General features: G+C 49.3%; 1 protein-coding gene across 1 annotated transcript in view; it reads right to left on the bottom strand.

The window, feature by feature from the left end:
- LOC140719873 (uncharacterized) overlaps positions 1–12,834 on the bottom strand; it is a 68,280-nt gene that overhangs the window by 26,522 nt on the left and 28,924 nt on the right. Inside the window, exons 7-10 of the mRNA XM_073034799.1 lie at positions 12,352–12,468; positions 10,627–10,842; positions 2,938–3,080; positions 2,567–2,631 (exon numbers count right to left, since the gene is read on the bottom strand). Coding sequence (XP_072890900.1) covers positions 2,567–2,631; positions 2,938–3,080; positions 10,627–10,842; positions 12,352–12,468 — 541 coding nt within the window. The remainder of the gene's footprint in view (positions 1–2,566; positions 2,632–2,937; positions 3,081–10,626; positions 10,843–12,351; positions 12,469–12,834) is intronic.

Raw genomic sequence — 12,834 nt, 5'->3', positions numbered from 1 at the left:
CCACTGCCTCAATCCCTCCTCACCGACCGGTGTTGGTCCCCAGAATACTCCCACTGACTCCCTCTCTGCTCACCGACCAGTGTCAGTCCCCAGAATACTCCCCCTGACTCAGTCTCTCCTCACCGACCGGTGTCAGTCCCCAAAATACTCCCCCTGACTCAATCTCACTTCACCGACCGGTGTCAGTCACCAAAATACTCCCACTGACTCAAACTCTCCTCGCCGACCGGTGTCGGTCCCCGAAATACTCCCACTGACTCAATCTCTCTTCACCGACCGGTGTCAGTCCCCAAAATACTCCCACTGACTCAATCTCTCCTCACCGACCGGTGTCGGTCCTCAAAATACTCCAACTGACTCAGTCTCTCCTCACCGACCGGTGTCGGTCCTCAAAATACTCCCACCGACTTAATCTCTCCTCACCGACCGGTGTCGGTCCCCAAAATACTCCCACTGACTCAATCTCTCCTCACCGACCTGTGTCGGTCCTCAAAATACTCCCACTGACTCAATCTCTCCTCACCGACCGGTGTCAGTCCCCAAAATACTCCCACTGACTCAATCTCTCCTCACCGACCGGTGTCAGTCTCCAAAATACTCCCACTGACTCAATCTCTCCTCACCGACCGGTGTCGGTCCCCAAAATACTCCCCCTGACTCAGTCTCTCCTCACCGACCGGTGTCAGTCACCAAAATACTCCCACTGACTCAAACTCTCCTCGCCGACCGGTGTTGGTCCCCAAAATACTCCCACTGACTCCCTCTCTGCTCACCGACAAGTGTCAGTCCCCAAAATACTCCCCCTGACTCAGTCTCTCCTCACCGACCGGTGTCAGTCCCCAAAATACTCCCCCTGACTCAATCTCTCCTCACCGACCGGTGTCGGTCCTCAAAATACTCCCACTGACTTAATCTCTCCTCACCGACCGGTGTCGGTCCCCAAAATACTCCCACTGACTCAATCTCTCCTCACCGACCTGTGTCGGTCCTCAAAATACTGCCACTGACTCAATCTCTCCTCACCGACCGGTGACAGTCCCGAAAATAGTCCTCCTGACTCCCTCTCTCCTCACCGTCCGGTGTCAGTCCCCAAAATACTCCCACTGACTCAATCTCTCCTTACCGACCAGTGTCAGTCCCCAAAATACTCCCCCTGACTCAGTCTCTTCTCACCGACCTGTGTCAGTCCCCAAAATACTCCCCCTGACTCAGTCTCTCCTCACCGACCGGTGTCAGTCCCCAAAATACTCCCACTGACTCAATCTCTCCTCACCGACCGGGGTCTGTCCCCAAAATACTCCCACTGACTCAATCTCTCCTCACCGACCGGTGTCAGTCCCCAAAATACTCCCACTGACTCAATCTCTCCTCACCACCCCGTGTCAGTCCCCAAAATACTCCCACTGACTCAGTCTCTCCTCACCGACCGGTGTCGGTCGCCAAAATACTCCCACTGACTCAATCTCTCCTCACCGACCGGTATCAGTCCCCAAAATACTCCCCTTGACTCAATCCGTCCTCACCGACCGGTGTCGGTCGCCAAAATACTCCCACTGACTCAATCTATCCTCACCGACCGATGTCAGTCTACAAAGTACTCCCAACTGACCTTCTCTCTCCCCACATACCTTTTCCAGTTTCTAAAATAGTCTCACTGACCCATTCTCCGTGGCCCTGTGTCAGTCCCCGAATAATCCTTTGCCCAACCTTCTACCCTCAGGGCATTTTCAGTCTCCAAAATAATCCCACGATCACACTTTCTCCCCACAGTACCCTGTCACACCCCAACTTACTCCCAGAGCCACAGCCTCTCCCCACTGTCCAATGACAGTCCCCAAAATACTCCCAAAGACCTCTTCACTCCCCATGGAAACTGGTCAGTCCCCAAAGATATCCTGTTGCTCCAATCTCTTCACAGCCCGGTCTCTTTCCCCAAAATACTCTCACTTCCTACTCTCACCCATCAGCCCTGTGCCTGTCCCCAATATAATCTCACTGTCCAACCTTCTTCCTACAGACCTGTGTCATTCACCAAAACACATTCACTTTCCACTCTCTTCCCACAGTCCATGTCAGCCCACAAATTAAACCAACTGTCCGCTCTCTACAAAGGGACCGTGTTGGTCACAAACTAATCGCATTGCCTAATCTCACCCCACAGACCCGTGTCAGTCGAAAATTAATCGCAGTACCCCATTCCCTGTCCACAGTGCCCAAATACTCCCACCGACGTACTTTCACCCCACTGACCTACAGAACACAGTCGGCGAAACACTCCCCCTTTCCATATTCTTCACACAGACTGCTCCGGTCAACAAATTAATCGCACTGCCCAGTCTCTTCCTCCGGGGATACCAGGCCACAGAATACTCCTACTGCCTTACTCTCTCCCCATAGACCCGTTTCTGTCCCCAAAATATCCGCAGTGACCCACCTCTCTCCACTGAATTGAGGCAGCACCCAAAAGCTCCCCTTACCCCGCCTCCCCCACAGACATGTGTCTGTCCTCAAAATTAATCCCACTGTCCAATCTCTTTCGAGAAACAGTCATGACCCCAAATCTCACCCCGCTTTGCATGTTCCAATCCAGTATGAACCGTCTTGTCCGCGGACACGGTTGTTAAAAAAATTCTGTGAAATTAATTTGCAAACATTAATGATAGAATTCGATCACAATGTAAGGAGCGTCACTCCGTGTCTGACCGCGGGAGAATGTGATCGGACGGTGTCGAGGGAACTTCACTCTGTGTCTGACCCCGGGAGTGTGAGATAGGACGGTGTGGAGTAAGATTCACTCTGTGTCTGACCCCGAGAGTGTGTGATGGGACCGTGGGGAGGGAGCTTCACTCTGTGTCTGACCCAGGGACTGCGTGTTGGGACGGTGTGGAGGAAGATTCAATCTGATTTGGATATATTATCTGTCCATCTGACACATACCTCTTCCTCGTCTGAATTTATTTCAAGAAGTTTTGAATCAGCGATAGAACAGAGTTGCTTCGCCCACTCGTAAGAACTTTTAAACGAGGAAATGAAATAACACAGGTCTTCATTTCTGATCCAATCCTTGGAACATGTTTGCGCTGGAAATCAGAAACAAGAACAGTGAATTGCTCATTACATCCGCTGAGTGTCAGATGCAAAAAGAGGAACCCTCCACACAGTCCCATCACACACACCAGGGGTCAGACACAGAGTGAAGATCCCTCCACACCTTCGCATCACAGATTCCCGGGGTCAGACACACAGAGTGAAACTTCCTCCACAGTGTCCCATCACTCACTCCCGGGGTCAGACACAGAGTGAAGCTCCCTCCACACCGTCCCATCACTCACTCCCGGGGTCAGACACAGAGTGAAGCTCCCTCCACACCTTCGCATCACAGACTCCTGGGTTCAGACGCAGAGTGAATCTCCCTCCTCACCGTCGCATCACACACTCCCGGGGTCAGACACAGAGTGAATCTCCCTCCACACCGTCCCATCACACACTCCCGGGGTCAGACACAGAGTGAAACTACCTCCCCATCGTCCCATCACACACCACCGGTGTCAGACACAGCGTGAAGCTCCCTCCACACAGTCCCATCAAACAGTCTCGGGGTCAGACACAGCGCGAAGCTCCCACAACACTGTTACATCACTCATTTTGGGGATTAGAGCTTCTTCGCTCGTCCTGTGAACGCAGAGTGAAGCTCCCCCTGTGGCGCCGCAATAACGCACTTCCGGGTTCAGACAGTCGGTTCCTTGACGCACTGCCAGCATTTGGACACTAGGTGTCGCTCTCGCCGCACGTCTCATCACACATTCCTGAGAGCAGCCGGAGACTACAGTCTCCCCTCCCTCTCTGCCTTCTGATTAGGTGCTGGAAAATTTGTGAAATTAGCTCACCATTTCTGCTACTCTGCAGTTGGCAGATTTCATTCTTGGTTTGGCTGAGATTTTTGCACTTCATTTCGAGGTCATTGAATTTGCCTCGGAGATCAGTTTGCGTTTGATGCTGATCAGGGAGATCAGAGCTCAGGACGGAGAGGATGTTTTCCAGGACCAACAATTTGTTTTCAGTAATGGAGAGCTTGCTTTCGAGGACAAACAATTTGCTTTTGAGGATGGAGACGTTGTTGTTGAGGGCCGAAACATTCTTGAGACAGGTCCTTGGATCCAGTCGGGAATCTCGGATTTCCTGGTTTTAAGGGTTGAGTTCAGCTCGTGGAGTTGCAGTTGATGCTGGGTCCTGTTCACGTCCAGATATTTTTTCAAAAGTATTCTTTGATTGGAGGCGATCTGACCCTGACGGATCTGCAACGCTGAGAGAGATGGTGAACGGGGTGTCGGCGTCACGGTGAATCGTGTGTTGGTGCCACAGTGAGCGGTGTGTCCGTGTCACGTTGAGGGGTGTGGGTGGGAATAACAGGATCCTTTTCTGGTCGGTTGCCAGTGACTGGTGGTGTTCCGCAGGAGTCGGTGCTGTGACCGCTTCTGTTTATGCTGTATAGCAATGATTTCGATGATGGAATCGCAAGATCCCAGGACAAAGGAGCCGAAGTAGGCCATTCGGCCCATTGAGTCTGCTTTGTCACTCCACCATGAGCTAAACCATTCTCTCGTCTAGTTAAATTTTCCGGCTTTTTCCCCATATCCCTTGATAAACGGACTAATTAGATACCCATCAATCTCCTCGTTAAACACCTTAAATGAACGGGCATCCGCAGGTGTATGTGGCAACGAATTCCACAAATCCACGACCCTCTGGCTAAAAGAAATTCTCCTCAACTCTGTTTTAAATGGGTACACTCTATTTCTAAGACGGTGGCCTCTTGTCTTGGCCTCAACCACCAAGGGAAACAGCCTTTCCACATCTACTCTGTCCAACCCTTTCAACATTCATTTTTTCTTGTACATAATCCATCTAATTCTGCTCTACCGTCCCTCTATCTAGCTTACTTTTCCAAACAACTTGAGCCAGTTACTCTCTCATACCACTGTAGTTCCCTTTGTTCCACTGTAATATCGATACACCTGATACCAGCTTCTCCTGCGCAAATTTGAAACTTCACTCAGTCAGATTATGATCACTACTTCCAAGGGGTCCCATTACCTCTAGTTTCCTCATCACCTCAGGCTCATTACACAGCACCCAACCCAAAACAGCCGATCCTCTGGTGAGCTTATGGTCAAACTGCTCCAAAAAGCCATCCCATAACAATTCTACAAAATCCCTCTCCTGAGATCCAGTACCTTCCAGACATTCCCAATCCACTTTCATATTTAAATCCCCCATAATTATCTTGATATTTATCTTCTGACACTTCTTTTTCAATTTCCGGCTGTAACTTGTAGTGCACATCCCGGCTGCTGTTTGGAGGCCTGTATATATCGGCTATTAGTGCATTTTTACACTTGCCAGTTCTAATCTCGATGAATAAGGATTCTACCCCTTCTGATCCTATAGTCCTTCTTTCTAGTGATTTGATACCGTTGTTTGCCGTCAGGGCCACGCCACCCCCTTACCGACCTTCCTATCTTCCCTATACACTGTGTATCCTTGGACATTCAGCTCCCAATGACATCCATCACTTCGCCATGACTCGGTGACGGCCACAATGTCTTATCTTTTAACCGGTATCTGTACAACCAGGTCGTTCACTTTATTTCCAATGCTGCCTGCATGTAGATGTAATCCTTGCAGAGTCTGGGAGTCCCCAGGGTCACCACATCTGGCACTCCAAGTACAACACTAATCCTAGATGCACACCTCTAATGCTACTGTGATTACTAAATAAATCATTTAGTAATAACTTAACGATCGCAGGAAGCCTTTTCCCGTTTCTGCCTAAGCCCGTTGAGCCAAAGCCCTACCACTCTGCACCCTCCCACTCCGCCTCCCGCTCCGACGTTGCCCGCTGGATATGACGATGTTCTTTTTAAGACTTCCGCTCTCTGAGTTCACGCGCTTGCGCAGTCATGTCTCTTTTACCCCAAGTTGTTAAAAGTAATATCCTTCAACGTGACTGCCAAAGCAACCTCCTGTCTTCTTTTAGCCCTCCTGATTTCTTTCTTAAGTATTTTCTTGCACTTTCTATTCTCCTCAAGCACCTTGTTTGCTCCGGTTGCCTAGACTTGTCATATACGGCTCTCTTGTACTTTATCAGATTTCCAATATCCCTCGAAAACCAAGGTTCCTTATTCTTATTCATTTTGCCTTTAACCCTGACAGGAACAGACAAATACTGCTCTCTCAAAATTTCTGCTTCGAAGGACTCCCACTTGCTAATCACATATCTGCCAGAGAACAACCTGTCCCAATCCACGCTCTTTAGATCCTTTCTCATTTCTTCAAATTTGACCTTTTTTCCAGTTTAGTAGCTCAACCCGAGGACGAGATCTATCGTTATCCAAGATCAAGTTGAAACTAACGGCGTTATCATCACTAGAGCCAATGTGTTCCCCTGCACACACTTCCGTCACTTGTCTGAACCCGTTTCCTAATGGGAGACCTAATATGGCATCCTCTCTAGTTGGTACATTTACATATTGATTTAGAAAACTTTCCTGAACACATTTTACAAACTCTAACCCGTCTAAACATTTAACAGAATGGGAGTGTCAATCAATATGTGGGAAATTAAAATCCCCTACTATCGAAACTTTATGTTTCCTGCAATTGTCTGCTATCTCTCTGCAGATTTGCTCCAGCAGTTCTCGCTGACTATTGGGTTGTCTATAATTCAACCCCATTAATGTGCTCATACCTTTCCTGTTTCTCAGCTCTACCCAAATGGCCTCGGTAGACAAGCCCTCTAATGTCCTGCCTGAGCACTGCTGTAACATTTTCCCTCTCCAGCAATGCCATCAACCCTCCCTTCATCCTTCTGCGTCTATCACGTCTGAAACATCGGACCTCTGTAACATTAAGCTCTATAGTTACCCAGACTATCCTACTACCTTTTTTGAAGAAGGGGACAACATTCGCCTCCCTCCAATCCATAGGTCCTATTTCCGTGGACAATGAGGACATAAAGATCCTGGCCAGACTTTCACCAATCTCCTCCATCGCCTTGTGGAACAGCCTGGGGAGTATTTCGTCAGGCCCCGGGGACTTATCCGTCCTAATGTATTTTAACAACTCCAACAACTCCTGTCCCTTAATATCAACATGCTCAGAACTTTAACCTCACTTATATTGCCCTTACCGTTATCAATTTCCCTCTCAGTGGTGAATCCCGAAGAGAAGTATTCACTGAGGACGTCGCTCTCCTCCACACCCTCCAGGCACATCTTCCCAGCTTTATCTCTAATTGGTCCTACCTTCACTCCTTCATCCTTTTGTTCCTCGCGGAATTGAAGAATGCCTGCGGTTTTCCTTTACCATTCTCGCCGAGATCTTCTCATGTCACCTTCCTGCTCTCCTCAGCCCCTTCTTAAGCTCCTTTCTTGCTACCTTATATTCCTCAATAGACTCATCTGATCCTTGCTTCCTGAACCTCACGTATGCTGCCTTCTTCCACCTGACTAGATTCTCCACTTCACTTGTCACCTATGGTTCCTTCACCTTACCATTCTTTACCTTCCTCAACTGGACAAATGGATCCCTAACATCCTGCAAGAGATCCTTAAACATCGATCACATGTCCATAGTATATTACCCTGCAAAAGTATCATCCCAATTCACAGTCGGAAGCTCTTGCCTTATCCCCTCATAATTTGCCCTGCTCAAAATTTCCTGTCCTCTCTGACTATACCTTTTCCCTGATAATGCTGAAGGCCAGGGAGCGGTGATCACTGTCCCCCAGATGCTCACCCACTGAGAGATCTGTGACCTAACCCGGTTCGTTACATAATAATAGATCCAATATGACATTCCCCCTAGTCGGCCTGTCAACATATTGTGACAGGAATCCATCCTGGACACACTTATCAAACTCTGTCCCATTTGAGCCATTGGAACGAATCACGTGCGAATCGATATTGGGGAAGTTAAAGACATCCATGATAATAAGACTGTTATTTTTGGACCTTTCAAAATCTCCCTCCCGATCTGCTCCTCGGTATCTCTGCTGCTACCAGGGGTCCAGTGGAATATTTCCAATAGAGTAACTGCTCCATTCTTGTTCCTGACATCCACCCATTCTGACTCAAAATAGGATCCTGCAACATTACCCACACTCTCTGTAACTCTAATATTTTCCCTGACCAGTAATACCATTCCTCCTCCCCCTTCCCCCCTCTATCCCTTTGAAAACACTGAAAACCAGAAGTATTGAGAATACATTCCTGCTCTGGTGCAAGCCAAGTCTGCGTAATGGCCACTACATCATAATTCCATGTATGTATCCAAGCTCTCAGTTCATCACCTGTGTTCCTGATGCTTCTTGTATTGAAATATCGCACTTTAGCCCTTCTACCTTACAACATTTATACCCTTTATTCTGCTTCTCTTTCCTCAAAACCTCTTTATATATTAGATCTGGCTTTGCTCCGTGCACTAATCTTGCAGTTCTCACATGACCTTTATCCTCCTCCACCTCAGTATCTGCTCTAAAACTCTGGTTCCGCTCCCCCTAACAATCTAGTTTAAATCTCCCGGAGCAGCACGAGCAAACCTTCGCGCAAGGATCCTAGTCCCCCTCTAGTTCAGGTGCAACCCGTCCCGTCGGAATAGGTCCCAACTTCCCTGAAACAAAGCCAAATTGTCCAGAAACATGAAGCCCTCCATCCTGCACCAACACCTCAGCCAGGTATTTTGCTGCATTATCTTCTTATTTCTAGCCTCACGAGCACGTGGCACGGGTAGCAATCCTAAAGTTCCAACCCTGCCTGTCCTGTTCTTCAACTTTGCACCTAACTCCCTAAACACTCTTTACAGGACCTTCTCCTTCTTCCTATCCACGTCATTTGTCCCTACATGGACCACGACATCCGGCTGCTCACCCTCCCTCTTGAGAATACTGAGAACTCGATCCGAGATATCGCGGACCCATGCACCAGGGAGGCAACAGACCATCCGGGTTTCTCGTCTGTCCCACAGAGCCTCTTATCTACCAACTCCCACCCCCACCCCAACTATTGAATCTCCTATTAGTACTGCTCTCCGCTTTTCCCTCCTTCCCTTCTGAGCTCAGGGTCCAGTCTCGTTGCCAGAGTCGTGACCACTGCAACTTGTCACTGGCAGTTTGACCCGACCAACAGTAGCCAAAACGGTCCACCTATTGTGTGCTCTGCTCCTCCTGACTATTCCCCTTCCATCTCCTGACAGTCACCTAGCTAACTCTCTCCTGACTCTTAGGGGCGACTGTCTCCCTGAAACTCCTGTCTATTTCTGCCTCTGTCTCACAAATGATACGAAGTTAGTCCAGCTTCAGTTCCAGTTCCCTAACTCAGTTTGTCAGGAGCTGCAGCTGGATGCACCTTTTGTAGATGTAGTCATCAGGGACAATTGTGCTCACCCTGACTTCCCACAATCTGCAAACGGAGCACTCGACTGCCCTAACTGTTGCTTCCATTACCTACTCCTAAGCTAATTCAATTAATTAAACGAGCTTAACTGGCCTTACTGGGAGCAAGCTTGTCCTCAGTCTCTGCCCGCCGAAGCCTCTCGAGCCAAAGCCTTTCTACTCTGTCTCCCCTACGCCGTCGCCCGCTCGGTGAACCTGTTCGCTTTTTGAACTCTCCCGCTGTCTCAGAGGCCGATCTTCACGCGCTTGCGCAGTTGTGCCCCCTTCGCAATGCGAAGAAATGACCTTTCCCTTCTCAATCTGTTCGCTTTTTTAAAATCTCCCGCTGTCTCAGAGGGTGAGTGATTGTCCCTTAACAGCTTCTCGACACACCACAGAGCAAAGTGTCAGACACAGAGGGAAGCTGTCTCCACACGGTCCCATCACACATTCCCGAGTTCAACACAGTGTGAATCTCCCTCCTTACGTATCATCACGCACTCCTGGAATCAGACCCAGACTGAAGCTGTCTCTCCACGATCCTATCACACACTCTCGGATTCAATCACAGAGTGAATCCCCCTCTGCAACCTCCCATTACTGAATCTCGGATTCAAACACAGAGTGAATCCCGCTATACAGACTCCCAACACTCGCTCCCGGAGTCAGACACATACTTGTGCTTTCTCTCCAGGATCCAAACACACACTTTTGATCAGACAGAGAGTGAAGCCCCCGCTGCACCGTCCCGTCACACACTCACAGATTCAGACTGAAACTCTTTCTCCGCGGTGAATAGCACACTTCAGGGGTCAGAACGAATTGAATCTCTCTGGGCAGTGCCCCATCAGACAATCCCGCTGTCAGACACAGAGTGAAGCTGGATCCATACTGTCCCATCAGACATTCCCGGAGTCAGACATAGAGTGAAGCTGTAATATTACGTCGCACAATCCCATGGTCCGACACAGAGTGAATCCACCTCCACAACGTCCCATCACACTCTCCTAGATTCAATGACAGAGTGAAACTTCATCCACGCAGCCCAATCACACACTCACCGGTTCAAACACAGAGTGAATCATCCTCCATACCATCTCTTCACACACTCCCGATGTCAAGCACAGAGTGACGGTTCCTCTCTCCATCCCTGCCCTGTGATTAGGAGCAGGGGAAAGAGGGGGATGATGCCTCACCTCTTCTGCTGGTCAACAATTCACAGATTTGAGCCTTGGTTTCGTTGATAGATCTGTACTTCGTTTCCATCTCAGTGAACTGGTGACGGAGATCGCTGTGCATTCGTTTAAGATCGGATAGATTAGAGTTGAGCGCAGAAAGCTTGGATTGAAGGGTTGAGTTTATCTTATGATAGTTTCGGTCGGAGGTGACCTTAGACTGACGAATCTGTGACACTGAGAGAGATGGTGAAGGATATTTAGCGTTTACAGTGACACGTGAGTCAGCGTCACGCTACCGAACGGGTCACAGAGAGTGTTGTGTCAGTGTCACGGTGAAGGGTGTACTGGTGGCACAGTGGGAGGAATTGTCGCCACATTGAGGGGTGTGTCTGTGCCACTCCGAAGGGTATATCAATGTCCCGGTGAAGGTTTTGTTAATGTTACACTGGGGGCCTGCGTCAGTATCATGAGGAACATGTCAGTGTTGCTGTGAGGGACGTGTTGGTGTCACTGTGCTAAGTGTTTCTGTGCCCTGGCGAGAGTTGTGACGATTCTCAATGAAATGAACTTCCGCCGAGGGAAATGTCAGCGTGAGGGGCGTGGTGGTGTCACGGTGAGTAGAGTATCTGTGTCATGATTGGGGTGTGGTTGTCTCACAGAAAGGACTGTGTCTGTGTCACGGTGAGAGGCATGTCATGGCTACGGTAGGTGTGACGGTGTCACGCTGAAGTGCCCACCGATGTCTTGCAGTGTACTATGTAGGTTTCACTATTAATTTCTGTGTCGCTATCACAGTGAGGGTTTTCCTACATCAGGGTGAGCTGTGGATAATTGCTCAGTGTTCATCGGTGTTATGATGAAGGGCGATACTGTCTCAGTAAAGGGTGTTAGAGTGACGTGTGAGTCTTTGTCACGGTTCGGAGATTGACGGGTCACTTTGAGGAGCGTGTGGGTGTCACAGTGAGTGCCGTCTTAGTATCAAAGTGAAGGGCGTGCCGGTGTCACTGTGGTGTATTTCAATCAAAATTTATATACTACCTACCTCCATTTGGAGCCCGTTGGGCTCACCATGGGTCGAGAGCCCGGCAACAATCACGATAATGGCGGACGTAACGAGGCGCCGTCAGCAGATCCTACGGTTCGGTCGAGTTCCCGTGTTCTCTTTCACTGCGTGGGTGAATTCACCCGTGTCCCCCACTTGGACTCCCTTCCACCCATCAGCCGCGGTCTCTCCTTCCACCACGTTCACCCCCTCCCTCTCTCAATCTCAGTTACATTGAGCCTCATCGCTGAGTCTAAATTCATTGACTTCCCAAGGCTGATATGCGTCTCACCGATTGCAGAGATTTTGTCACGTCTCCCGAATGTGATCGATTAAGTTGGAGCCGTGGGTGTTTGACTGGGTCTCTCGGGAAGTTTTATCCAGAGGATTATGATACGGGGGATTCACGGAGAATTGGCCGTCTGGATTCAGAGTTTATTATTTTTCGGCGTTACGGTGAAGTGGATGTCGGTGTCACGGTGTTGGCGTAACGGTGTCACGGTGGGAGCTGTGTCCCTGTCCAGGTGAGGGTAGTGTCAGTTTCACCATCAGGGGCGTGACAGTGTCACGTTGAAGTGCGTGTCGGGGTCACGTTGAGGTAGTGTTGTGACACGCTGAGCGGGGTGTCACATTGAGGCTTTATGTGCACGTTTCATTCCACTCTGTTAGCTTACAGTCTCCCCGTTCCCCGTTCAACTCACCATAGATCGAGAGCCCGGCCACTGTCGCGACGAGGACTGACGTAACTAGGCAGAGTAGACAAGTCTTACGATCCGGTCTATTTCCGATGTTCTCTCTCGGCTCCTGTTTATGCGGACCTGTGGAGTCGCCAATCAGAAAAAAAAACAGGAGTGGAAAGGGATAGATCGATTCGGCCGACGGTCGGAGTGGGCGATGGGTGGGAACCTCGTAGAGAATGGGAAAAGTAAAACGGGAAGAGAAAGGGGAGAGGGACTGGCAGCGTGAGAATACGGAGCGATGTTTTGAGTGAAGAGGGTTGTGTGAGAGAGACAGCGGAAGACTGGGGGAGAGAGAGGAAGTGAGGGTAAAATGGGAGAGAAAGGGGCAGAGGAAAAGGAAGCGAGATAGAAAGAGTGAGCGAGAGTGCAATGAGAGATTGAAACGAGTTTATAATTGTTCATAGTTGCATTATTGATAGATAGATAGATAGATAGATAGATAGA

This window comes from Hemitrygon akajei, unplaced genomic scaffold, assembly GCF_048418815.1.
Source record: "Hemitrygon akajei unplaced genomic scaffold, sHemAka1.3 Scf000033, whole genome shotgun sequence".
In the NCBI taxonomy this organism is placed as follows: Eukaryota; Metazoa; Chordata; class Chondrichthyes; order Myliobatiformes; family Dasyatidae; genus Hemitrygon; species Hemitrygon akajei.
Note: the sequence above shows the minus strand (reverse complement) of the source record. Positions and strands in the feature narration are given on the sequence as shown.